Here is a 27,132-nt window from a genome sequence, read left to right as displayed (position 1 = left end):
AAATATTGCACAGAATTCTAAAATGTTGCACATAATTCTAAAATATTGCACAGAATTCTAAAATAATGCACAGAATTCTAAAATATTGCACAGAATTCTAAAATAATGCACAGAATTCTAAAATATTGCACAGAATTCTAAAATATTGCACAGTGGCAATTTAGAGTCTTCAACCAGCCTACTCTGCATGTTTTTGGGATGTGGGAGGAAATCGGAGTACCTGGAAAAAATCCACACAAGCCCGGGGAGAACATGCAAACTCCACACAGCGAGGACCAACCAGGGATCAAAACCCATGACCCCAGAACTGTGAGGCCGACATGTTAACCATTCGGCTGCCGGGCCAGAGATAACTATGTGATTAAATTTACTGACTATAAGCGTATACCTTTTCTCCCGTTTAGAACTCAGCTTATACTCAAAAACACAGTTTTCTTCTAATGTTTTGTGTCTGCAGCTTATTGTGAGGTGTGCCTTACAGTCCAAAGTTTGTGGTGGTATGAATGTTATTCATAGGACGAAGCTCTGACATTAAATTGCACAACAAGATCTGCTCAGTTCCCATGAGATGTCTCGTACTATTACTCTATTGCAATTATTTTGAATGGACTATTTGGAGAATAGTGTCCGCTAATGGAGGCGAATGTAAGCAAGCTGTATGCCATTAAACTTTAGAAACAATTAAGTAAACATTAGATCAGGCATTTTCTTAGACTTAATCTACTTATTGCCAAACTTATTGTTGCCTACTACATGTTTGTATAGGTGTCTAAACTCTTTAATGGGGTTCTTAGTGCAAAGCAGTCCAATTTGGAATTACCATAATTAACAGTATCCATTAAAGCCTGCAGTTTTCTAACAGTGGTTTTATCTGTGTCCATTTATACTCTCCCTAATACTACCACATTGGAAAGAAGTCTCTTTGTCAGTGGCAAAATAAACATACCTCTTTAACACGGATGATTGCATAGTCTAGGATTACATTGCAGTACGACTCTTTTGTTTTTAGTCTCATTTTTCTATTTGTAAATATGAATTTAAGAAGAGTGGAAATGTTTAACATTTCTAAATATTCTTTTACGCTTGCAAACAATTTGTTTCGTTGCATTTAAAAATAGTTTTTTTATGTAAGTAATCTATAATCTCTTCTTTCCCCCACAGCGAGATTCAGACAATGAAGCAGACGGTCTCTAACCTGCCACCAGTCGCCCTTGACTGTAGCTCCCAGAATACGTCTGATACATCGTTTTGCACTGCTATCACTTCCTCTGCTGACCCGCTCTCTGTGGTAAAATCATGAAGGCTTGTGGGGTGTTAGTGTATTTTACATTACAGTGGTTGCAACCAACTGGATGTGTTGTGGATATCTTCTGTCCTCAGTCTCGTCCAGATAAGGGACAGTACAATGACATCCAGGGTGTTTCAGAGCTTCAAAGTGAGTCTGCCTCTACACAGAACACAGCACAGTCTCATAATAAGCTTAAAAGTCAGCCTGCTGTGCATTCTGACCAGCCAAACAGGTAGGTGATCATCAATATGCTCAGGAACCTCCAAAAATACTATGTGTATGTGTAGCATCTAAAATTGTCACACCAGAGCGAGAGAGAGAGAGGCCAGGCTACTAATTTCACTCGCAGTTCATATTTGGAGATTTGAATAGTTCTTTGCTCCATAAATATTAGTTCAAAGTCTCCTCCCTCTATGTGTTTCTAAAAGCTCCCTACTTTGGACTGTTTGTTATTTTTTTAGCCAAAGATACACACATCATTGGAAATTATGTCATAAAAGAGCATTATCAGCTGCAATAAGTATATGAAGAAATATCAAGAAATTTCCCGAATACGGGATGAAATAAAGTTCTAACCTAACCTAAGTAAGAAAAAAAAGCAATAGTTTAATCCCTTGATGCCACAATAAAAAATAAATGGTGACTTGTGTTTTTGCTTTCAAGTAAATGCTAAATTATGTTGAAAAGGTTAGATAAAAATAAAAAATATATGAATGAAATACAAGAGCAAAATAATAGTAGTAATATAATGTATGTATGTTTGCATTTAATGTGATATAATTTTGTCTAGTGAAAATTAGCAACAACATATGTATTTATGTAATATAATTTTGTCTAGCAAAAATTAGCAACAACATATGTACCATATTGTCTCGCATATACGCCGTAATTGTCGCTAAAAAATGATGACTCAATCGAGGGTCCGTCTTATATGTGCACAAATTAGACTTGACATGCACAAAACTGCAAGGTGACAAGGACAAAACGCCATAACGCAAATCAATGCGGCCGATACGGTCATTCATTTCAAAATAAAGAAAAGATAAACAGATAAAGCACTTAACAAAATTTATTTTGACATCTTTGAATGAAATTCAAGAAAAAAAAACGTATCTTGCATAAAATGTGAAAAAAAACTCTCTTTTGCCTGACATTGCACTTCCTGGTTGAACTGCTCACGTGACTTTGAATTTGTCTACGTGCAGACAACACCCTTTAGGAATTTGCAATCCAGCAGACAATCCTTTCAATTCATACAGTATCTTAGAAATACCACATGCGACAATTTTTCTTCAGATTTTCCCTTCAAAATAACACATTTGTACTCCCTATCAAAACCTTGAATATGGAGTTGAAAATTGTGAATCAGGGGGCGTCTTATATGAGAGAAATTGTAAAATTCAACGATTTTAAGGCAATTTTGAGGCTGTGGCTTATACGCGGGGTGGCTAATATGCGAGAAAATACAGTGTGTTTATGTAATACAGATTTGTCTAGTGAAAATGTCCAACAACATATCTATGTATGTATTTATGTAATATGATTTTGTCTAGTGCAAACTAGACAACAACAGGCATGAATGGTAAAAAAAGGAATTTAATACTGCTTTGATCTGAAATAAGACGCATCAAGGGATAAAAGGCCATTGACAATGCCCCCAAGTGCTTGGTAAAGGTCAGCAACAATCCTTCCATTCATGCATTTTCCGTTGCACTTATCCTCACAATGGTTACAAGGGTGCTGGAGCCTATCCCAGTCAACTATGGGCAGTAGGCGGGGCACACCCTGAATTGGTTGCGAGCCAATCGCAGGGCACAATGAGTCAGACAAATATTCACATAATACCCAAGGACAGTTTAGGGGTGTTTAACCAGCCTACTAAAAATATATAATTATTGGAGAATACCTTATTTGTTGGGACAAGTGAAGTGGAGCTTTTAATAAATGGTTGTGCATAAGCACATAGTAAGTTAAATGTTTTGATTAAATGTGAACAAAAAATGTTGTTCCTAATGAAAATGTCTATGAAGTACTGCATAAAATGTCGTTTATTGAGTTTATTCTGGTACACTACTAAACTCGATCCGGCAAAAGTGCTATAATAATTGCAGTACAGACTCACGCTGAACTAAATTATCTCTACGGTCTACGCCAGACCTGGCAATTAATTCCACAAAGGTTGGTCTACGCCAGTGGTCTCCAAACTATTCCACGAAGGGCCGCAGTGGGTGCGGGTTTTCATTCCAACCCATAAAGAGGACACCTTTTCACCAATCTGGTGTCCTACAAGTGCAATCAGTGGATTGCAGTCAGGTGCTTCTTGTTTTCTGCTGAAATCTCATTGGTCAAAGTGTTTATGCTAGAACGGTTGGAACAAAAACCTCCACCCACACCGGCCCTCGAGGACCGGTTTGGGGAGCCCTGGTCTACGCAGTTCATTTACTAGATGTTACTCTGCTTAGCTAGCCACTAGATGGCGGCAAGCTGTTATATGTATTCAAAGGCTCAACCTGAATTTAGCACAGTCAAGTGATTCAAGACAGTCATTATTAATGGTTTATTTGTTATACAGACTCAAGAAAGCGTTTTTTTTTCTTTTTCCTTATTTGCCAAAGCAGGAAATTATCCCCAGCCTTCCAGCAAGCCCTGCTATCCTTCTGCAGAATGTCCTCAGACAGCCGCCTGGGAGCAGAGGTTAATATTTGCACCTTGATTCACAATTTCAAAAAAGAAATATTATCAGACAGAGTGCAACATTCTTCTCTCGTCTTCAGGTTTCTCGTATAGCAGATAGCGAAGAAAGTGTGATGTTAATGCTGGGTCGCTGTCTCCCTCATATTGTCCCAAATGTCCTCCTAGCTAAAAGAGAGGTAAATCATTTTCTCTACTCAATCATCATAACACCATTCATCATTTACTATTCAATAGATAGGGACGCAGCAACAAATATGTTTGATGTTAACTATGTATTTTGAGCTGAATTAAGTGAACAGGTGACCGATGACATTAGTTTAACCAACACCATGAACACAGTGGTATTCCTGTGCCAAAAAACATGTCAGTCCCCAACTTGTTCCTGAGGGAAGCCCAAACTTCCCTCTTCCCAACCACTTTATGCTGCCTTTCCGGAAAAATCCCAAAGCATTCGCCGGCCAGCCAAGAAACATAGTCTCCCTATTTGTCCTGGGTTGGCCTACTGCCTTCTCTCTGTGCCCGGAACACTTCACAAACACATGCCCAGAACACTTCACCAGGGAGGCGTCCAGGAAGCATCGTAATTAGATGCCCAGGCCACCTCATCTGACTCCTCTCATAGGGAAGGAGCAGCAGCTCTACTTTGAGCCCCTCCCGGATGATCGAGCTTCTATACCTTTCTCTAAAGGCGAGTCCGGACACTAGTGGTGTGTGTGTGGATTGCCTCATCTCTGCCGATTCGATCCCGATTAATCTCGATACTGCGTTTTAAGATGATTCCACTGTTTATGAATATCACTTTGGAGAAAAAAATTATCAAAATCGACATTAAGTACATTTACATCAATTTACTTTTGAAACCTCATTTATCTCTAAAGTAAACATATTTCATGTTTGAACAACATATGGCCTTCGTTGTACAATTTTCTCTGATTTTTAGTGGAGAATTGCTTTTGTGCAAACCTGCTTAAATGCAGGATTCTAAATATGAAAGAAAAAAATATGTTTAAGGATATGATATGGGACTTGAGCTGGGAAACAGTATCCTTGTGTGTCCAAGCACGATTTCTAGATGTTAGGGCACGACGGCTGACTGCTCCTAACTGGTGGACGCGAGTGGAAGTGCAGCACCTATTCAGAAGAATTTTTAATTGATACGAGAACCCTGCAATGTAATATCGCGGAATCGATTTATAAAAATACCTTCAGTGGACAACCTGCATAGGAAACTCATTTCACTCGCTTGAATCCAGGATCTTGTTCTTTCTCTCACCACCCACCGCTTGTGACTATAGCTGAGGGTAGGAACATATATCGACCGATAAATAGAGAGCTTCACCTTTCGACTCAGGTCCAAAACCAGAGATACTTAACTCATCCACTTTTGTAAGGACATCATCCTTAACCCGGGGAGAGGTCTTTCTACCTTTTCTGCCTGAAGACCTTGTGTTTCAGATTTGAAGTAGCTGATTCACACAGCGACTTCTTTGCACTCTGGTGCGAACCGTTCCTGTGTGAGTTAAAGATTGTGGCTTGATGAAGCCAACGGAAGTGCAAAAAGCAGAGCTGCAATACTGACGTGACCATACTAGACCCTCTGAATGCCTAGGATTCGCCTAGATATTTTGTCCATAAAAGTCATGAACAGATCACATGACACAAACAGGGCAGCTTGGTGGAGTCCAACCCTCACTGGAAACAGGTTCGACTTTCCAAGCTATCTTGACCTGACGACGCGTATCAGGCATACCGGTACCCGATATTGCAAAGCACCACACACAGGACTCCTCAGGGGATACGGTCAAATGCCCATGACCCACAGAAAAACCTGGTGAAGGTATAGAGCTGATTTACTGTTTGTCGACCAGGATAAAAAACACAGTGCTCTATCTTGAAGAATCTTTGATTCTACTTTCCGACAGACCCCCTCTCCAGTACACTTGATTGACCTTTCCAGGGAGGCTGTGGAGCGTAATTCCCATACAATTAGAACACGCTCTCTGGTCGCTTTTTAGCTACTCCCCTCAAATATGCGCCTCAAGCATAATTATTCTAATTGATTAATGCCAAAATAAAAGAAGTGCAGACTATTGCATCTATACAAATACACTTGCTGTTGTGTGTCCATCTATTAATTGTCTATCGTCCCTACTCACCAGCGATCATGCAGCCTCAAGTGTGTTGTCTGCCACTCATGTTTGAGCTCTGTTTGCCTTCACTGGCTTTATTTTTCTTCTTCTCTTTTCGTCTCACTCATTTTCTCACTCACGCATGCCTCTCTTCTAGAGAATGGTTGCACATCTTTGCCAGGTGAGTCCTTCAAACGCTCATTTGCATGGTTCCTCACACAAGCCCAAACACGCTTTATTGCATGCCTGTCTGCTACACTTGTAGTCTGGCCAGTGAATTGTGTTTTTCCTCCCCGTGTATATAATTCATTTACTGACCTAGCTTGCAACACAAATCACTCCTAAATGAAATCAGACTTTGCCAATTTAATTAATCTAGTATTCCATCCGGTGTATAAAACCACCATAAGTCTTCATCATGTTTTTAGTTAAAAAAGATAAAATAGAATAATAGCAATATAAAATTAGAAGCATGAACAAGTGAAATGTTAGAAAAAAATTGATAATTCTATTATAATAATGTAATATATAGAATTAATTTTATAGTTAAGTTGTTTTCTGATGTGCACAGTAATTAAATAGGGGCAACATACAATTGCAAAGTGTAGTAGATTTGTTTTTTGAGTTTAGAATATCACATTTGAGTCATTTTTTGTTTGGAACGGAAAGCAAAAATAAAATTGACTCAGTGAATGCTCACTTCCTTACTAACTAACTCAAAAAACCTGTAAATTGAGGCGCTTGTAAGTCAAGTTACCACATTTTGGCATGAGTTGAAGTCTATGTACAATGTGATAAGAATACAGAATTTTACTATGAGTAACTGCTATAAATTTGAGGATTTATTTTAAAACATCTAAAAAAAATAACGTATTCTCTTTCTCGGGCATAAATGCACTGCCCTCCTCTCCTTTGCTAGTTTTTTTTTTGGCCGGTTGATGGCGTAGTGGTTTATTAGCCTTGGCTTTGCTGGTGGCAGCGTGGGATCGATGTCCACTCAGTAGCAGTGTAATTGTGAGTGTGAATGGTTGTCTGTCCCTGTGTGTATCCTACGACTGATTGCAGTTTACCGTTGGCCTAAGGTCAGCTGGGATAGGCTCCAGCCCGCAGCGACGCTAACAAGCATAAGTGGTTTTGAAATTGAATGGCATTTTTGGGGGGTTTGCAATCGATCAGAGGATTGTTCCAGCCATTTGAGAGCTACTGTGAAAATTGTTCACTCATAATAAATCCGATCTATCCTAAACTCTCATTCACCTTTAGTCTAATGAAATATTTCAAAAGTACTCATGTATTTTAACATAAAGGATAACAAAACACATTTTATGCATCAATTTTATGTCTCTGTGGAGTGAAATAATTGGAAATAAATTTTCATAGTGCAAGATTTTGTAATTTTCAAAAGCATCTTTGCTGGTTGTGGTCACAAAGTGTGTGGTAAATAGTGTAACCTGATAGGAGGTAAGTCTTGTCTGAGTTGTTCATACTCATACACTGCTTTGCATATGTTGCCATGGTGATGTTGTTTTAGTTAACCACCTACAGTTAAAGGAAATTTAATCTCTTCGTGAAATCAAGAAAAACAAGCTAAAGTGCAAGAATGGACAAAAAACACGGAACAAAACACTGAGGGCTCTGTTTTGAGAAATGCGGACTTTGTACTAAGTCCGTTAGAGCATTAAGCACGACACACTCACACTTGTGAGCTGCAACTTGAATCTCCTACCACTATGAACGAGGAGACACACCTTCATTTGTTAGATAGTGATACTTTAGAACAAGAGGTGTTTCAAACGGCCGAACGATATTTTGAAATGCTGCATGCCACCTGGCTACACTATCAGTCAGGGTAAATTATTAATTTAGCTAAGCAATAGCTTATTGTTTTCCAACATGTCATTATTGTCCCAATACAATGTTTGCACTATTATGCTTTTTAGGTTACTATAATTAGCTATAATATATATAATTAGCTTTTTTTGTCCGTTCAAACAAAGTGCTAATAACAACCTTAGAGCTGGGGTCTAGGCATAATTTTCATGTTCCAACATTCAAGGTATTACAGCACAAATAAAATGAAAGGACTGAGATAAAAGCAAATGTTATGCTAAATCAGTGAAAGGTTTACTTCAACTAAAATAATCTAGGTAGGTATATACGTTATACCCTTAACTGGAAATATATTTACCCTATTTTCCGGACTCATACTGCAGTGCGAATTGTGTGAAATTACAATATATCGTACCACCTGTTACTTTTTCACTGAACCGCAAGAGGGGACTCTAGAGCTATGTTGATGATTGGTGGTGGGTGGACTCTTTGTATTTATACCCTTAACTATAGCAGTAAAAAGAATCCATGGCTATGTTCTTCTTTCGACATATGACCAAAGTAGCTTCCACACAGACCAGTCTTATTATGAGACATAACAATCCTTTGCTGTCTAACTAAAAGTGATGGAAGACATTTTACTGTCACCCTTGGAAGAGCGAATGGTAGACTCATCTATAAACCTTATAAAGCGTGATTTGTGTGTGTGTGTGTTAAGATTCTCTCGCTACGTTTGTCCAAACCGTGCAACGTAGAGAGTTGAATTTTTTTATGGTGGCCAGAAACAGCTGTCGGATCCTAATAGACGAGTGATTGAATTTCTTCACCTTCTCTAAGTGTGTAAACCATGGTTACCCCGACCATGCTCAGATGTCTATTACTGAGAGTGTGGACTTAGCAAGAGCAATATCAGCTGTGGGGCCCGCATGCGTGTAGCTGAAATTTTCCTTTCTCATCTAACCCATTTTTCAAAAGATATTTTTTTTAATAACGCAACAATTGTCTTTTGGTTCTAAATAAGCAGGTGGGATCGGCGAAGCCGGGCCGCCTGCTTATTTAATCTAAAATGGAGCAAGATGGGAGCGTCTTCCCTTTCTTTGACATATGAAGAACTTGCCCCTTCCCAACGTTTGTCATCATTCTCTGTTGCCGTTTAGACATAGTAACAACACACTTGTGAGGCATAGCAGGCGTGAAGCAATCCAACTTGCATGAAAAATGGCTCACAACTGCTCGTCGCATCTCACCATGGGCACTTCAGAGTTAAATAGTGTCCACAACCACTCAAAAGGAGTGTTACTAGAACCAAAGCTGTGGGTATAGGTGCACCTGAATATAGTTGGACCTTCTGAAGCTCACGCACTAACTCAGGTTCCTTTCCGACCAAAGAGGTGACCTTGGTCCCTCCCACAAGTTGTGACCTCATGAGCCTTTTCTGGCCTCATGGGTGCATACCAGACCATCGGGCGCTCACCACCATGCCCAACTCTAGGGTTGAATTGAAAGTTTATTTGCATTTTTTTCATGTGTCATTTCTACCTAACACTTAAGATAAAATAAATATTTGGACTTTTTATAAGTGTGCTCTTACTGGGCTGGGTCGGTGTGACTCATCACAGTCTATCTTTACCCAGAAACTCTCCATTAAGCCAAAAGGGTGTTTGGGTTTTCTTATGGTCTTCAAGCACTAGAGCAGGGAAAAAACTACACAAACATTTATAATTCGGTATGAACTCTCTAATTTGAGCCTGTATGAAAGTATACTTGTGTGTGTATGTGTGTGTTTGTGGCAGGAATGTTGGTCTTACCAGAGTTGGGCCAAGAAACCTTTGTATCAAAGATCCATCTGTTTTGAAAGTTCCTAAACTCTGTCTGAACCCTTAAAAAAGGGAGAATATTTTAACAAAGGAAATTAATGTGTTACTTGTCGTCCTATATACTACATTATTGACCACATTACTTTCCTTCTCCATTTGTATCCCACAGGAGCTGATCCCTCTTATTTTATGTACTGCCTGCCTTCATCCAAAGTCCAAAGAAAGAGACGACCTTCTCCATATCCTTTTTAACTTAATCAAGAGACCGGATGATGAACAGAGGTGAGCATACTCTGATGCTAATGCAACTTGTTCACAATGTGTCAAAGTCTATGAATTTAATGCAGCATTCTTTGTTCATTAAAGACAAATGATCTTGACTGGATGTGTTGCGTTTGCGAGGCATGTGGGTCCCAGGAGAGTTGAGGAGGAACTTCTTCCTCAGTGCTGGGAACAGGTACACTATACATGGCCAACTAAACTGTCTTTTCTCCATCTTTTTCCTCTCAGCAGTCCTGTGGGTAAGGCATTAGTGGTTGATTTGGGGTTGAACTCCACCTGAGATTTTGCCATCTTTTTATGTATGTGAGAGGCTTATTAGCAGCCTTGAAACGCTACCACCTGCAACCTGTGTTAAGTTCTGCTTAGGAGCAATATTTACATGAGTAATCATGTGCCCTGTGACTCTTGTGAGGATATCAACGAATGTATTATTTTCATAAAAATAGAAAAATTTTGAAGGAAATACTAAAGCTTGATGGAACACATTCAAGCTATTGATTTGTGAGTAATTAATCAGCCTTGGACAGGGAAAAAAATGGCCTTTGAAGATCAATTCCAATACATCCTATACATACAGTGCCTTCCAAATTTCATTCAGATCCGTCCATAGGAACAGAAGTACCGTATTTTCACGACTATAAGGCGCACTAAAAAGTCTTAATTTTTCTCCAAAATAGACAGGGCGCCTTATAATGCGGAGCGCCGTGTGTAAGCTCTGAAGCCTGACTGAGAACACTTCTTGGCGACACGCTTCTTATATAGAGAGAAGGCGGACGTGGGTGGGGTCAGACGCTAAAGGCACGCCCCTACAAGGTACCCGTATATAGTGTAGGCATGTGTTTATTGCAAAACAATTTTGGTTTGGTTTCTAAGGCCCCCCGAAGCAGCGGTGAAAAACCAAGTCACGAAAATGAACTCTGAGCTTGCCGTCATTCCCGGAGACTTAACTAAAGCGCCGGGCTAGTTACGCCACTACTTGCGAATGGATTGTGGCCGCCTGGACGAACGTGTCTGCTTGCACGGTTGTTAAAGGCACTAACAACAGATGCTTGAAAACCGCTTTACATCGGCATCAACACAGCTTTACGAAGGGTGGCAGGCAGCGTGGGGCTAGTTACGCTAGCTGCTATTTGCGAATGGATTGTGGCCTGGACATCGACATCAACACAGCTTTACGAACGGTGGCAGGCAGCGCCGGGCTAGTTACGCTAGCTGCTATTTGCGAATGGATTGTGGCCTGGACATCGACATCAACACAGCTTTACGACGAGTGACAGGCAGCGCCAGGCTAGTTACGCTAGCTACTATTTGTGAATGGATTGTGGCCTGGACATCGGCATCAACACAGCTTTACGAAGGGTGGCAGGCAGCGCCGGGCTAGTTACATTAGCTACTATTTGCGAATGGATTGTGGCCGCCTGGACGAACGTATAAAAAGCGTTTTCGATGACTCATTTGGACAATTGTTCAATTCGGACACAGAAAATGAGGACTTTGATGGATTTGTGGGTGATGATGACGTGAGTACATTGTAAAATGGCAAAATAAAGTACAACCAAACTCAGTTTTGCTTCCGTTGCCCTTTTAAAAATGTGTTTTTAGAGTGTGTCTGTATGTTTAAGCTGGTGTATGTTTTGCCATGCCTGACTGCGCCTTTAAAAGTGGTGCGTCCTGTGTGTATCAAATACAGAAATAGCACTCGTTACTGACACTGCGCCTTTAAATGCGGTGCGCCATATAGTCGTGAAAAAACGGTAGCAATTTTAGTTTGTCATAATCAGCAAAGTGAATGACCTTAGTTCCGATGATCTCAGGTGGTCTAAAAAATAAGATCGTATTTGCTTTTAAGAGTAAACGAATATGGACGGGCCGTTATCATAATTTCTTTCTTGTGGTGTTTTTTTTCCAACACATTTATCATCACCAAAGTCGGATTCCATGGCATCAACTGCTGACCATTTTGGGGGTTTTAGAATCTCCCCAAAAAGACAGCTAGCTGTTTCCACAGGGTCAGCATGTAGATGATAGTTGCCTTGTTTCCATTCTGTGGCAGCTGCCTGTCTGTCTCTTTTGCTGTTTTGGCGTTCTCATCGTCTCTGTCACAATTTTACGCTCTTACACCCTCCCTTTTCAGATTAACCACAAATATCCAGAGAGGAGACTCCTTGTGGCGGAGTCTTGTGGAGCCTTAGCACCATACTTTCCTGTGAGTTAATTAAAAAGAAAATGTTGGCCAGTTGGGGAAAAAAAAATCAATATTAACAAAATGTCTGGTTTTGATTCTTTTCCTACAGAAGGAAATTCGAAGTTCACTAGTTTTGTCCATGCTGCAGCAGATGCTAGCTGAGGACAAGGCTGACATGGTCAGAGAAGCTGTGGTCAAAAGTCTTGGGATTATCATGGCTTACATAGATGATGCTGATAAATACTCTCAGGTATTTATTTGGAGGGTAAAATTCAAAGCTTTGCTTTTCACAAACTCCACATTTCCTCTCACCATCGGGTAAATATACAGTACATCACTCTCAAAGTACTATTACTAACTGATTATACCTAGTACTTTTACTTTTATTTTTTATGAACAATTTCTTTGGGGCACTAGGCCCACACACATTTCTCGAATTATTAATGGAAGATGCATAAATGTTTCCATTCATTTAAAGTGACTTTCTCGTAGGTTTTCTGTGTGAGAACTTTCAGACTGTTTGTCCTGGAGCAAATTTGTCAATTCTAAGGTTGCTAATATTGAACCGAGGCTGACTGTGAGTGTGAGCCAGTGAAACTTTAGGCCTTGCTGCTGTGGGCTGCAATCCTGCTGGCCTGCTAAAGATTTTTCCTAGAATTGTTCCCACAAATTGGACCAAAATGCCTCCAAAAGAAGGAAAATTAAGTGAAACTATGGATTCAGTATAGCACCCTGCTTGACGGTTCGGATAACTGATTGTTGTTAATCTGTGTTCAAAATTCATTACTTGTGTGTTTTGCGTTAGGGTTTTGAGCTGATGCTGCTGGCATTGGGCGACCCTTCAGAAAGGGTAGTCAGTGCTGTTCACCAGGTCTTTATCCCTGCATTTGCTGCCTGGACAACAGAATTGGGAACACTTTACATTTCTCTCTTCCCGTCTCTCTTGGCACGTATAGAGAAGCTCCTCTTGGTGCGTTTTAACATCGCAACTTGTTTTTTGAACTCCATTCGTCCTGCTTTCATACTTGATTCATCTTGATTTGGTAGCAGGGGGAGCATGGCCTGGATGAGCACAAGCTGCACGTGTTTCTGTCAGCGCTTCAGAGTCTGATCCCCCCGCTGTTCGCTGTAGTGCTGCAAAATGCACCCTTCACCAGCCGAGCCAAACTGCAGGGAGACATACCTGCAATAGAGGGTAGACTGATGAGTGCAGAAGAAGCCTCTGAGCATTCCCAACTGTGAATTTATTTGCTATTATGTACTGTGTGTTTGTCCTTGCAGTTACCCGCTTCCCCAGGCCAGCTTCTCCCCTCCAGGATATGTCTACCATCATTGGCAGCAGGGAGATGCTGAGTGCCCTGCTGCTTCTTTACGACCACCAACTGGAGCACGAAGGAACCACCGGCTGGGAAAGCCTACTTTGGGTGGTCAACCAGCTGTGAGAAACAGACACACATTGAAAATGTGTACAAATATTAAACCTGATCTTTTTCATTTTTCTCACATCTATGTGAAGGCTTCCTCAGCTCATTGAGATTGTGGGCCGCATCAATGTGACCTCTTCCACCTGCGTTCATGAGTTCTCTCGCTTTTTTTGGAGGTTTTGTCGAACCTTTGGAAAGATTTTCACTAACACCAAGGTAAGTCTAACCTTCATATAAAATGGGTGTCAAAAGCCCTATCTTAGTTGTGGTTTTCCTTTGAGGGCCATTGTCTGCCACCATTAATTGACAACTAATTGATTATCAAATGAAAGAAATGTTTTGATTGAAGGTGAGGCTAAAAACGGTCCAAATCCTGTTTCCTAGAAAAACCAACAAGGCAAAAAACGTTTAATTTTTTAATAGTTTTTTTCATCAGTTTGTTTTTATTATAAAAAAAAAGGATAACAGTTAATATTGTCTCCCTATTTTTTATAATAAATGTTTAGTTATTTATGGTTTATTTATTTTAAAAAGGTGAAATAACTATTTTATGATTTCCATAATCTTCAATCTTTCATTGAGGACTGCAAAAATAGTGTGTAAATTTTATTTCAGCGAGAACCATAAAGTCAAAGCTCATAATTTACTTTCACAGGCCACAAATTGATGTGACGGGCCTAATTTGGCTGCGAGTCTTAAGTTTAGCACCTGTGATCGTAGCACTTAGGCTGAATGTTAAATAAAGCCTGTGAATTTAATTCATGCCACCCTTTTTCTCAGCATACATTTCATGAATAAAATTGTTATTTTGTTAATCGGAATGATATTTTGCAGGTTAAACCTCAATTTCAAGAGATTCTTCGTCTGTCTGAAGAGAATTTTGGTGAGTTTGGAAAACTTGAACAATACCTGCCCGTTCAAAGATATTTGCTGTCTTGTTTTTAAATACTTATCGACTTGAATTTTTCCTTAATAGATGCTTCATCGGGGAATGGTATTCTTACCAAAGCCACCGTCCCTATCTATGCCACAGGGGTATTGACGTGTTATAACCAGGTAACAACAATATTTTCCACTTTGTTTTCTTTTTGGGGGGGGCGGGTCAAGATATGACATGCACTTAATTTATTGCATGCTGGGGTCTTTTTTAGCAATTTATTTTAGAGTTATGAATCGATATTTTTTTTTCTTCCTGTCTCTCTGAAGGAGGATGATCGCAAGCTGTTAGTGGGATTCTTAGAGGATGTTATGACAACACTGTCTTTGTCCCATGCACCTCTCGATAGCCTGAAAGCTTCTTTTATAGAGCTGGGGTGAGACGAGTACATAAATAGACAACACACCCAAAGTTACACATTCATACAAGTGTCTGTCATCTGTCTATCTCTTTTAGTGCCAATCCAGTCTACCATGAGTTACTGCTCACTGTTCTGTGGTATGGGGTGGTACACACCTCTGCCCTTGTTCGATGTACATCAGCACGGATGTTTGAGGTACAGTAGAGGAAATAAAAAAGAATTTGCGTTAAACGAACCGTTGACCATTTTTGATATAAAAAAATAATATTTATGTTTTGTTTTACATTAAAAAACCTAAGTGTAAAATTAATGTTGATTCATTATTGTAGTTGAAATGTTTAATTTGTAACTCAATGTAACCCATTTTACTGCGCTGTGCTAGCTTTGCTTGCGTTATCTGCTGTGTAACCTGCGTGTCATGTTAAACTCCAAATGTAAACCCTGTAAATCAGACTTAGGTCTGATAGCCAAAAATAAGTGCCTGAATCAGCACCCCCATTTCAATCAGGCTTTTTACTAGTTTCAAACCTCACCACATAATTATCAGTAGATGTCTCACTAAAATGCTCAAGTCAGCAATGGTTTTTGGAAGTTGAATTTAATTGGACATAAGTTCTTCATATTTTCAGTAATTTGGGAAATATAATACTGAGATGCATCTTACCTCATTTTCCCCCTGCTGCTGTTGAGCAGTTTTTTTTGCAGGGCTCCAGGCAACAAAGTGCTGACTAATGCAATATAACTAAACCGTAAAAAACTATATCATCCTTTCCAACAAGCTGTGTCCACACATTTAAGAGGTGTTTTTTGTAAAGATATACTATATTGTCCTAACTGGTCTTTCTTAATTGAATTGTGTAAGGAGGAGTGCTCAGCTGAATTCATGACCCGCTCTTTTTTTTTTTTACTTCCCGTTTTCCACACACACGCCTCTCTGTCACCATTCCATAATGTGTAGCTGCCCACCATTTTCCACATAACTACTGGATGAAATGTTGTGGTTTACCACTGATCCTGGATCAGATTCATTTATTGTTCACTATTTTGGAATGAAAAGTGGGTTCAATCTGATTTGGAGTTTGTGCGTAGATCCCACAGATAGGATAACAGTGTTTGTGCTCTACTGTGCCATGTTGTGTGTTGGTTGTTAATTGTATATCTGGAAAGCATAGCTTGCTTTCCATTTATTGCTCCTTATTTTTATGTTCTCCCTCCTTTCTTTCTTTGCATTATTTCACTATTTTATTTATTATTTTCTTTCTATCTATTGGCGGTGTCGCTCACTCTTGTCCAATGCACCGCCCTCTTCTGTGACATCACGTCTGGCTCTGTCCCACCCGGTCAGCTGCTGGTGAAGGGGGTGAATGAGACGCTGGTCGCTCAGAGAGTGGTGCCGGCTCTCATCACACTGTCCTCCGACCCTGAAATGTAAGTGGATCGATATTAACAACAGTAATAGTCACCTGCGCAGCGTCTCTCCCCCCCTTCTCTTTGCCGCTTGATAGTCATCACACTACAGCAGTCAACCTATCTGGAGCAACTACATCACTCCAGTGTTTTACAATAATGCTGCTGGCTATCATTACTTGAATTAATTTGCAGTGGTTGGATGGAGTTGCACCTGTATAGGATCAGGCTAAACATCTGTCTGTCATCGTCCTGTCAGTTTACGTCTCGCGTCAATGTTTGCACACTGTCTACATTGCACAGCCCAAGCATGCAGCTCCCTTTCATTTTGCCCGATCCATTGAGGCTGAGGCCCTCCTCCTGACCAAACCCTCAGCTAGCGGCTGGTTCTCACCCCCGATTCTGTCCATTTTTTTCTCCCTTTTTTGTGTCCTATAATATCCCTGCTACCTTCTGTTATCACCCCTTCTTCTGTCCGTCCTCTCCTCTCTCATCCCGCTCTGTGGTGGGTTTGCAGTTGATTCTTCGAGGCATGAGTGAAGCATTAGTAGATCGCCGGGCGGCCCCGGCGCTTATAACGCTATGCAATGGCCCTGAATTGTGAGTCAATCGACGAATGAACAACTCTTTGTGAACAACACATCTTGCTGGCTGCATTTTAACAGTGTCAAATTGCAATAATCAGCCACGGTGAACGTTTATTTAATGTGTCATCGCCCTGTCTAATTACAGTAATTTAGTGGCTTGAATATTGAGGGAGCTTTGCTGAACTGAAATATTAATTGGCTCTGGGATGACTTCAACAATTTACTGTGCTCTCCACATCTACATTCTTAAAAGATTTGATGAGGAAATGGGCAGTAACACTCTTGGAATGCAGCTAGATTTCACCACATCATTCTCTCTGTCGGTCTTTCTTTCTAACAGAGGAATTAAACAACATGATATGTTTAGTTTGTATTACGTTTGTCATATGTACAACTTTAGAGTTAATTGAGCCTTAAAAGTACATTTGGAATCCCTTAATGCATTGAAGTATCAGTATTAGTCATAATAAACATGTTATACAATATAAATGCAAATATCTGCTTCTAGCTCCTCTGCTTTGCTAAATTAATCGGATACGACAACAAATAAAATTAATAAAAATAAAATTAATCGAATGATTTGGTTTGCCGCTAAATTTAGTGTATATTAGTGTTAATGCATGGTCATATGATTTTATTTTTAAAAGATATTATTTTCCTTTTATGATATGACATTGATTACTTTGAAATTACACACATTTAAAAACTTTCTTCGTTTTCCTTTATTTTCTATTTTCATTTTAGAATTTATTATGTGAAAAGATAAACAGCGTGCAAGTTATCGTTCTTTTTTTGTGTATGACATTTCAATGCCCTACAAATTCTATTACCTTTTTTGATTGTATTTAAATACATAAATACCAGCCAGTATTGCATTCTTATTGCCTTTTTGATATTACAACAGTTTAATTATTTTAAAAATCTGTTCTCATAATGTAATGGCAATTTTTGTGATGAAAGTTATGAAGTGTCGCCATCCACTATTTTTCTTTTTCTTAAACATTAATTTCCTGCTCTGTTTAGCTCTGTGAGGATATCCACAATTCCTGCCTTTGGTACAATAATGGAGACAGTGACACAAAAAGAGGTATGGTGTCCAGAAACATCTCCAGAATTTTGCAAAGGTGAAATGTCCTGCAACAACTCTGAATATTTTACCTGTGTTTTAGCTACAAGAGCGTGTCAAGATGCAGTTGGCTGCCTTTCTAGAGGACCCTCAGTATCAAGATCAGCACTCTTTGCACATGGAAATAATCAGGACGTTCGGACGGGTCGGGCCCAATGCGGAGCCTCGCTTTAGAGATGAGTGTATGCAAAATGAGAACAACAGAAAATCATCTTTTTATTGCCGCCAACACTTACTCACCTGACATTTCTCCTCCTTGGTCCAGTCGTACTGCCACACCTACATAAGCTGGCGCAGGCTAACAACAGTCAAGCAGTGGACAACAAGAGAATCGACATCGCCACACAGTTGTTTGAGGCCTATAGCGCCCTCTCCTGCTGTTGTATCCTTTTTTGTAACCGGGTGTTTGGGGTCACTTCACATTGAGCTGCTCTTGTGCTACCCTTGATGTGTATCTTGAGTGGCCCCTAGCTTGCGGTTCACTTCTGTGTGTGTCTTGGCAGAGTTCTTCTGTCGTTTGGCAAGGAGCAAAAGAAGAAAAAAGTTCATCCCCTGCTTTTTGGGGGGAGGACTAGACATAGGACAAGGTTGGTTAAGCAAAAGAGAGCGTGAGAGAAAAAAATAAGTGAACATTAGCTTCATTGCTTGGTTCTGTTTGCCCAGAATAGCTCTTTCAGCCCTCTTTCCATTGGTACATCTTTTAGCTTCACACGCTTTTCTTTCTGCTCTGCGTCCCCTGGGAGCTCCACCCTCTTCCACATGTATATCGGCAGCAGCGTCGCCGGTCAGTGGTTCATTCCTGTGGTTCATCGTCAGGCTGTCATTTCATAGTACAGTACATCCCTGGATAAAATGGGTGGCACTAACCTCCAATGCTTGACCTCCCACGAAACTATCCTCTTCTCATCAGCGCCACAGGTCCCGATATTGAACACTCACATAACTCGCATAACAATGTAGATTTGCTTTTTCTGCCTCCTATAATGTGAAACTGGCTCAGAGATGTGCGCATGACAATGGAATGTTTGGTTTTATAGTAAAAATCCGCCACATCTAGCATTCCTGCAGATTTTGGAAATAACTTGACATTTTGATGAGCTGCTAATCTGCGACTGGCTGGCGACTAGTCCGTTGTGCAGGACACATTTTGCTTGGAGTCCAAATGATTGATATCAACTGAACAGGGTAACCAACCAATCTCCAAAATGGATGGATGATCTGTTCATGTTTGGATTTTGATTTGATAATACTACTTTTCTTGCAAAGAAATTACAATTAACATGTGGTAAGGAATGAGAAGAAAACAAAAGATCATTAACCTCACTTATTCCAACATCTTAGTTGGGAAAAACACTGCGTATAAACAGCCCTCTGCTCACCAATTTGTGAGATTGTGCAATTTTTCATCAGCTGTTTGAGTCAAATGGTCATTCCTTTTTTTATTAATAAGACGCAAAATAAATAAACAGTTTTTAATTCTAACTCATACGTATTTTGTCAGGTATTCAAAATTAATTGGTAATTTTAACTGATAGAGAAGAGTGATTTTTACCAACATGCCTTGTGACTAGCAGAAATCATGCGAATAGTAGAAATTTACATCTGCTACTATTCCTACCATATATGCCCTGAAAATTTGTTTCTAAATACATGAAACTTACTGGTTCAGATCATCACCAAGATTTGTTTGCAAAAGTAGTAATTATTCCCTCCTACAAATATTTTGTTAATATTTTCTTCACGCTTCAATAAATTCATTTCATTCATTCATCTTCCATACTGTGCATCCTCGAAATGATTGCGGGGGTTGTTGGAGCCTAACCCAGCTGTCTTCGGCCGAAACTGGTCGCCAGTCAGTCGTAGGGCACGCAAAGAGACAAATGACCATCCGCGCTCCCAATCATACCGTCACCAGCGGGAATTGAGCCCACGCCTGCCCACACTGAAGTAAGGCGAGTGTACCTCTACACCATGAGGCAGCACTTCAATAAAAGAAATGTTTAGTCATTCTCTAATTTCTTATGTTTTAGTTGCATATTCTTTAAAACTAGAAATACAACAATGTAAATACATCCAAGTAAACTAAGTTTAAAACATTTTTTTTTGCTTGGCTGATGTCAGTCTTCTGTAAAAACCTATAGATCTGCAGGTTGGAAGATCCTCAGATTTCCCACAAGGTTGTGGCGGAGATTCAAGTCTAAAAAGATTCTTACTGTGTACCTCCAAATGGGATTCACTTTGTTATACACAATTAAACAATTGAGCTCATAGAATAGGCTTTTCGTAATCCATATAAATTTATGGAATTGAGCTGTTTCTACCCCCTTGACCTGACATCCACAGTCATTTCTGAGGAGGTGATGGTCAACCACTTCCTGCCGGGCCTCAGGTGTCTCCGGGCTGATATGGAGCAGCTCTCACCAGAGCACGAGGTGAGATAATTGCTCACTGTTCACGCACATCCAACTTCCCACACTCTCCACCCAAAGTACTGAAAAACTCCTATTGCTTTTATCTGTGTCTCTAAATCTCACGCGACCTGTTTTCATGTGAGCATTTTTCCCAAGGTGACTAACAATCAGCCGACTCTCTGGAATCTGTTTCCAGACTGTCGGCCTATTAAGGAACCAATTCCTTCTTAACGTCATCGTTGTGTTTAGCTGTCATTTTTCCCCCGCAGGTGATTCTGAGCTCAATGGTCAAAGAATGTGAGATAAAGGTGGAAAACAGAGGAATGGGAGATCCCCAAGGGTGAGAATAATGACTTCCTTGTGTTATTTTAATTCTTTTAAGTATATACTCTGTTGAGCATACATATTACAATAAAACGAGCCACCAAGGTACATTTCAGACAACGCATAGGTGCAAACAATATTTCATTAAATTCATTAGTACTTTGCACGGTGGTACATACATTCATTTTAATGCTTGTTCAGTTACCAATGCTTCATTTTATTTTTTACTAATTTAATGCTAATTTAGTGTAGGTCAGTGATAGTGCTTTAGAAAGAACCATTGTGGAAGAAGTATTCTGCCAATATCAATTGTGTCCGTTAGTGCTGTGTTAGGTCACATTCAGTACAAAAAGCACTTCCAACTACAGTCATACCTCTACTTACGAATGCCCCAATATACGAAATTTTCAGGTCACAACATTTTTTATATGCAAATGAGTGACTCGAGTTATGAAAAAAGATCCAAGTTACAAAATCCCCCAAAAAGTAAATGCATTTCCTTATCCGTTATTTTATTTTGAATTTCCCTTATTAAGCAATTAAAAACAACAAATGCAACATGATACATATTTTCACACACGCACACATAGGGCACACGTAAAAGTCTAAAATGTACTACAAAGTGGATGGCTTTCGGCCCTGGTAGAACGGACTCTTGTCGCCATCTAGCGGACAAACATGGGGTATTGCATCTATAATGGCCGCAGAGGAATATATTTCAGTGGTGCGGGGCACATTTTCATAAGCTTTATTTATTTTAAGACATTAATAAATCATTTCCTTATAATTTCCTCACATCGTTCATACTAAATTGGGACACTGACCAATTTTGAAGGGTTTATTAGGTAGTTGTGTGAGGACCGTGTAACGAATTAGAGAATCTACATATAAAGTACACCTCTGCTTTCAAATTTTTCAAGTTACGAAAAAGTCTTGGCACCAATTAATTTCGTAAGTAGAGGTACGACTGTATAGAGTCTGTTGGTCAGGTGTTCTCAAGGAATAAGTTTACTATATTTATGGCTCTGTTGTATTTCAGAGTTTGGTTGAGTAATACAAAATCACAACCATTCATTTAGGTTTATTGTCTTATGTGTCGTTTAGTTGAGCAAAGCAGAAGCTTGTAACTAACTGCACACTTTAAAGGGGAAGTCTTGGAGCCGTTTAACCGTAAAACATCTGGTTGGGAATGTACTAGCCAAAGAACTTCCTATTAGCAACTCATGCCTGCATTCCTGTGGGCAAGACTAGACTGAAATTTCAATTATACTTATGCATAAGTAAGAGTATTGTACATCAAGGTGAAAATGTAAGAAATAGAAGCTTCAGTTTGATTTTGTATCTTATTTATTGATGATTTTGGTCATAGCTCAATTTCCATCGCATCCAGTTTGGTGGGTGAGGATGCCAAGACCAAGTTCCTGAGCAAGATGGGTCAACTGACCACGTCGGGCGCTATGCTGGCCAACGTTTTCCAAAGGAAGAAATGAACGGTGTTCAACAATCTCACGTGACTACAACAACTGGTGACCATTCCCATCGGCTGTGCTTCAAGTAAATGACCAATGAAATGTGATTTACATTTTAAACAAATGAGAAGCTGGCATTGACTTGTTTTTTTCTCAGTCAGTTTGTTTGACATCTTTATATGTGAAAAAAAGAGGGAACTCCAATATTCCGTGATAAATGGAATAGTGAGTAGGGTACCATAGGTTGGGTTTTGATTGGACATTTCAGAACTTTAAAAGATTGCTTAAACACTATGAACTATTTTACATCGAAGGAAGAAACAGTTGTGCTACCTACACCAGATCAACTCTGATTTTTACTGGTGATCATTTTGGGGCAAACACTTAATGAACAGCTTGTGATCTTAACAAAATGTTGGTAGTGGACGCTTCAATCCTTAAAGTGACCAGACTACGAATGCTTATGCGTGTGCGCACGTTCATGTTGATCTGCGTGTGTGCGTGTGTGTGTGTGTGTGTGTGTGTGTGTGTGTGTGTGTGTGTGTGTGTGTGTGTGTGTGTGTGAATGTGTGTGAATGTGTGTGAACGTGTGTGTGTGAGCGTGTGTGTATCTAGTTCTAAAACATCACCTACTTGAATTAAAAATAATCATCTTGCCTTTGTTTCCTTAAGTCTGTCTCTGCTCTTTGTTTTGATAGCTTCTATTTTATAACTTATTTATATATTACTGAAAACATAATTTCCAACCTCCAAAGAATTTTGCACTTCATCATTTTTAGTTTTAACTTTATGTTCTTATGCACATTCAAAATGTTCACTGCTGTTGTTGTTTTTGTTTGTTTGTTTTTTTACCGCTATTTGGGTCCATTAAGACTTATGTGATTGGTTAGTATAAATTTTGTTCTGATTTTGGGTATGGGTTCCAAGAAAGAAAAAATGACAACGCAAATGGCTATCAATACTTTGACCTGAGTGGTTGGCACTTGTGTACATTTGGAATCTGTGTTATGGTGTAATAAAAGGTTATTACGTATTTACGTGTGCACTTGTCAGTTACGCATTGACATGCAATGAAAAAAAGTACTTTATGGCTCAAAATGCCGACAGGTGCCAAAGGTACTAAAACTAAAATCAATTATCAGACAAACACACAACTGCGGTAGAAGCCCCACCCCTCACTTTGATGTTCTCCAAACCAAAGTCCATTTTATGGGGAATTCCCAACTGTTTACTAAAGGCTACTTCTTAATAGTACGTATTGTGGTATCTAACCTCAAATGCAACCCCTTTTTTTAACGGTTTGGAACGTGAATTTAGTCTATGTCGGTTTATTACGTTGATGGACCTGTCTGCGCCCTTTCATTTTTTCATTTTCTGAACAACTTATCCTCACAAAGGTCGTGGGGTGGTGCTGGAGCCTATCCCAGCGAACTACGGGCACCAGGTGGAGGACACCCTGAATCGATGGCAGCCAATCGCAGGGCACAGGTAGACGGACAACCATTCACACCCACCCTTCATACGTAGGTGCAATTTAGAGTGTTCAGCGAGCCTAGCATCCATGTTTTTGGGATGTGAGAGGACCCGGAGAAAACCCACGCAAACCCGGGGAGAACATGCAAACTCCTCAGTGAGGACCCACCTGGGATCGACCCCAGAACTGGGAGCCATATGCCCTAACCACTCCTAAACCAGGTCTGCGGACCCATCTCCCCATAAATGGTCTTTCAAAACTTCATGTGGGGGCTCAAGGCAAAATTATAGACCAGCCAGGATTCCTATTCTAGTCAAATCTCTAAGGTCTTTTTAATAGTGATGTGGATGAATGGATCCCTATTGTTTGGACTTCGTAACACCTCCAATAAGCATAAATCCTCCCTGCATCGGGCAGCCAAAGTCATTAGGTGGTATTGCAAATCAAGTTAATATCTATCACCCAAAAAAGACCAAAATGCTACGCAAACATAATTTGTATAAAACTGTAAAATGAATTATTCATACTAATATAATTACAAAAAACTATTAAAAATACAAATGCATTTTTAATTTTTTTTTTTTAAACATTTTGTTCAAATTTGGCATTCAGTTTTAGCTTTGTTTATATTCTTGTTCCTACTAGAATAAGTAACAATTCTATTGCGATGAATCAATCAATCAATAAAGCTAGCAGCAATCATATTACGTATGATTCAATTTTTTTGTTCAAAAATGTTTTGTTTTGTTTTCTACTTGGGTAAACATTTTTGTACGCTTAGGGATTTTTCTCAAGCAAGTTGCCATTGAGGAAATATTTGCATATGTAAGCTAATATTCAACTATTCTTTCTGAATAAAGTACAGCTGAACAAATAAATGATATGAATCAGTAATGAGAGTGTGCTTAAAGATGTTTTATCTGTTCCATCACGTTACAATTTGGTTGACTATATTTCTTGATCTCAAGTTTTTCTGTGTTTGCCAGAAGAGGCGTGGCTATGCAAATATTGTATGTTGATTTTTTTTAGGTGCATTTAGAAGTGAAGCTCAGTCGGCAGCTCTTACTCACAGCACTGACATCGGTGACTCAGGTCATGTATGTTTCCATAACAAGCGGAAGCAATGCTGCTGGAAGTTAACTCACTGAAAGCTCAGTTTTCTTTAATGGCAGCATTAATGCATTATTATGCAGCGTTTGCATTTTTATAACCTTTTGATTATTGGGCCAAAACTAAGTTGACCAAATATGCTTACAGAGCTAAATACGGTGTGGGTTTTTTTCTTCTCCAGGTCATTTAGAAGTGAGAAGCTCATTAAACAGCATGCCATTTATTCCCAGTTAGTTTACATTTTCTACAGCAAAACAAGCTACTCTTTGATTTCTGTGCAGCTTGAGTCTTATTGGAACAGACGGGGGGAAAGAATATTTGTTGTGCACTCAGAGACCATTTATTGCCTAGGGTTGCTTGAAAAAAAAGTAATATCTGGATCTTAATTGCCACTGTAAGCTGCAGATGCCCCACCACAAAACAGCAGCATCTGTCAGCATTTTTTTTGGGGGGGTGACTGTTTTGCAACTTAGCTATAGTTAAAATATTTGCCATTATTGCACTTTTAACAAATGTTCAGTATTCCTCTGCATAATGGCTTGTAAAAGAAATGTACTGTTTTTAGAAGCGCTACATTTAGATTACCCATTTTATCCTTTGACATGGTTTTATTATTTGCATAACTGTCATCTCCATTTGTCTGACAGTCTTGGCACACCAAAAGCGAGCTGTAAGCAGTTAGACATGCAAATTAAGTGCTTCCTTTTTTTTAATCGGTACTAGTGTATCTAGACCAGGGGTCTCGAACTCAATTTACCTGGGGGCCGCTAGAGGCCGAGTCTGGGTGAGACTGGGCCGCATCAGGATTTCCACAAGAAAAGCACTGATAAAACTTTCCAACGTTATCAAATATCTTTATTTTTTAACAAAAAATAATGAATTAAATAAATTAACTTAAAGATGAATAAAAAATAAATCAATCAGTAATATAAAACCAAATAATACTAATGAGCATACAGTAGATATACACTGGCTGGCTAAGTAGAGAAAATGAATTATTTTTATTCCGTTTCAAATGTCTGCATTAACAGCTCTTTAACCTTTAACTTTCTGAACTTGAATGGAACATTGAACATGAAATATTCTGAACACGGCTTCTTTTGCCTACTCCTTGCTGGTAGAGACCTGGCAGCGCTTCTTCTCACATAGTCACATTTGGCTTGAGGGAGGAAGCAGTGGAGACCCTCAGTAGAGCTTGAAGATGCTCATCAGTAAGTCTGGACCTGTACTTGGACTTATTGAAGTTCAAGGTGGAGAAGAGCTTCTCACACAAGTATGTGCTCCCAAAAAGGCACATGGTCCCCTTGAACCTTCAGGAAAGTTCAGGGAAACTGGGGGTCAACTCTCTCAAAAATTGCCCAAGCTTGTCTGCTTCTCCACTCACCTCCCTGAACTTGGCTTTGAGTGCAGAGTTGCACTGCAGGTCAATGAGCTCCATTTGAACCTCAGGAGGGGCATCTTGCACATCAAAGGAGAAGGGGTCCGCAAAAATTTGAAATGTGGCTTTGTGTGTCTTGAAGTCTGCAAATCTGTGATCAAATTCCTCCTGTAGCTTCGAAATGGCCTCAACATACTTCTCACCACTGAATGGTGTGCCTGCATCCACGAGAGCCTTGCATGCTGGGAAATGGCAAAGGTTTGTCTGAGAGAGCTGGGCTTTCCATAACACAAGTTTAGTGCAGAATGCTCTCACGTTGTCATAGGCAGCACTGACAAGTTGCCCCTGGCCTTGTAGCTTCTTGTTCAGTACATTAAGCTCATGTGTGATATCAACAAGAAAAGCCAAGTCCATGAGCCATTTGGGATCACTTAGCACAGGATCAATCAACTCACAAACGGCGTAGCTAGCTTTGACTGCTGCATTACTGTCTTTGGTAGCCTTCTTGAAGAGATCCTGTTGCCTCAGAAGACGTGTTTTAAGACTGGCAACCTAGTTGGCTCTCTCATCTCCCTGGTATTTTTCGTACTCCTCAGCATGTCTCATAGTACAATTACGTTTCGAATTGTATTCCTTGTGCACCGCAACTTTTTCAGTGTAAATGAGACACGTCGGGGTGCCCCTGTGTTCAACAAAGAAATATTGCACTCCCCACTTTTCTTGAAACTGTCTGTGCTCATCACCGACCTTTCTCTTCACGGCAGGCTTTGAAAGAGACATCTCTGGGGCTCTGTCATATGTTTTTCCACTTGGAATGAGTCTCGGGTTGATCTTTCACATTCAGTCGCGCGGGTTTGTGGCGCATGTGCACTTTCGCTCTCCGTTTCAATCGCGGAGAT

At 39.8% G+C, this 27,132-nt stretch overlaps 1 protein-coding gene and 1 long non-coding RNA gene across 2 annotated transcripts in view; one reads left to right on the top strand and one right to left on the bottom strand.

The window, feature by feature from the left end:
• The window catches only part of relch (RAB11 binding and LisH domain, coiled-coil and HEAT repeat containing), a 30,414-nt gene extending 7,110 nt beyond the window's left edge, over positions 1-23,304 (top strand). Inside the window, 24 exon segments of the mRNA XM_077624305.1 lie at positions 1,162-1,288; positions 1,381-1,520; positions 3,904-3,982; positions 4,063-4,158; positions 6,269-6,292; positions 9,928-10,040; positions 10,125-10,215; positions 12,175-12,246; positions 12,335-12,475; positions 13,031-13,195; positions 13,273-13,420; positions 13,507-13,663; positions 13,742-13,865; positions 14,484-14,532; positions 14,626-14,705; positions 14,856-14,962; positions 15,043-15,142; positions 16,293-16,375; positions 17,965-18,028; positions 18,111-18,249; positions 18,333-18,449; positions 20,411-20,499; positions 20,748-20,818; positions 22,172-23,304. Of these exon segments, the coding sequence (XP_077480431.1) occupies positions 1,162-1,288; positions 1,381-1,520; positions 3,904-3,982; positions 4,063-4,158; positions 6,269-6,292; positions 9,928-10,040; positions 10,125-10,215; positions 12,175-12,246; positions 12,335-12,475; positions 13,031-13,195; positions 13,273-13,420; positions 13,507-13,663; positions 13,742-13,865; positions 14,484-14,532; positions 14,626-14,705; positions 14,856-14,962; positions 15,043-15,142; positions 16,293-16,375; positions 17,965-18,028; positions 18,111-18,249; positions 18,333-18,449; positions 20,411-20,499; positions 20,748-20,818; positions 22,172-22,292 (2,497 nt within the window). The 3' untranslated portion in view covers positions 22,293-23,304.
• On the bottom strand, positions 3,842-6,283 carry LOC144091720 (uncharacterized). Its single transcript, XR_013305830.1, has 3 exons — positions 6,139-6,283; positions 5,186-5,810; positions 3,842-5,113 (listed from the first exon to the last, which is right to left on the bottom strand). It is a non-coding gene; the product is annotated as an uncharacterized LOC144091720 (long non-coding RNA).
• Positions 23,305-27,132: the final 3,828 nt, after the last annotated feature.

This window comes from Stigmatopora argus, chromosome 17 (assembly GCF_051989625.1).
Source record: "Stigmatopora argus isolate UIUO_Sarg chromosome 17, RoL_Sarg_1.0, whole genome shotgun sequence".
Classification (NCBI taxonomy): domain Eukaryota; kingdom Metazoa; phylum Chordata; class Actinopteri; order Syngnathiformes; family Syngnathidae; genus Stigmatopora; species Stigmatopora argus.
This window is presented reverse-complemented; position numbering and strand designations above follow the sequence as displayed.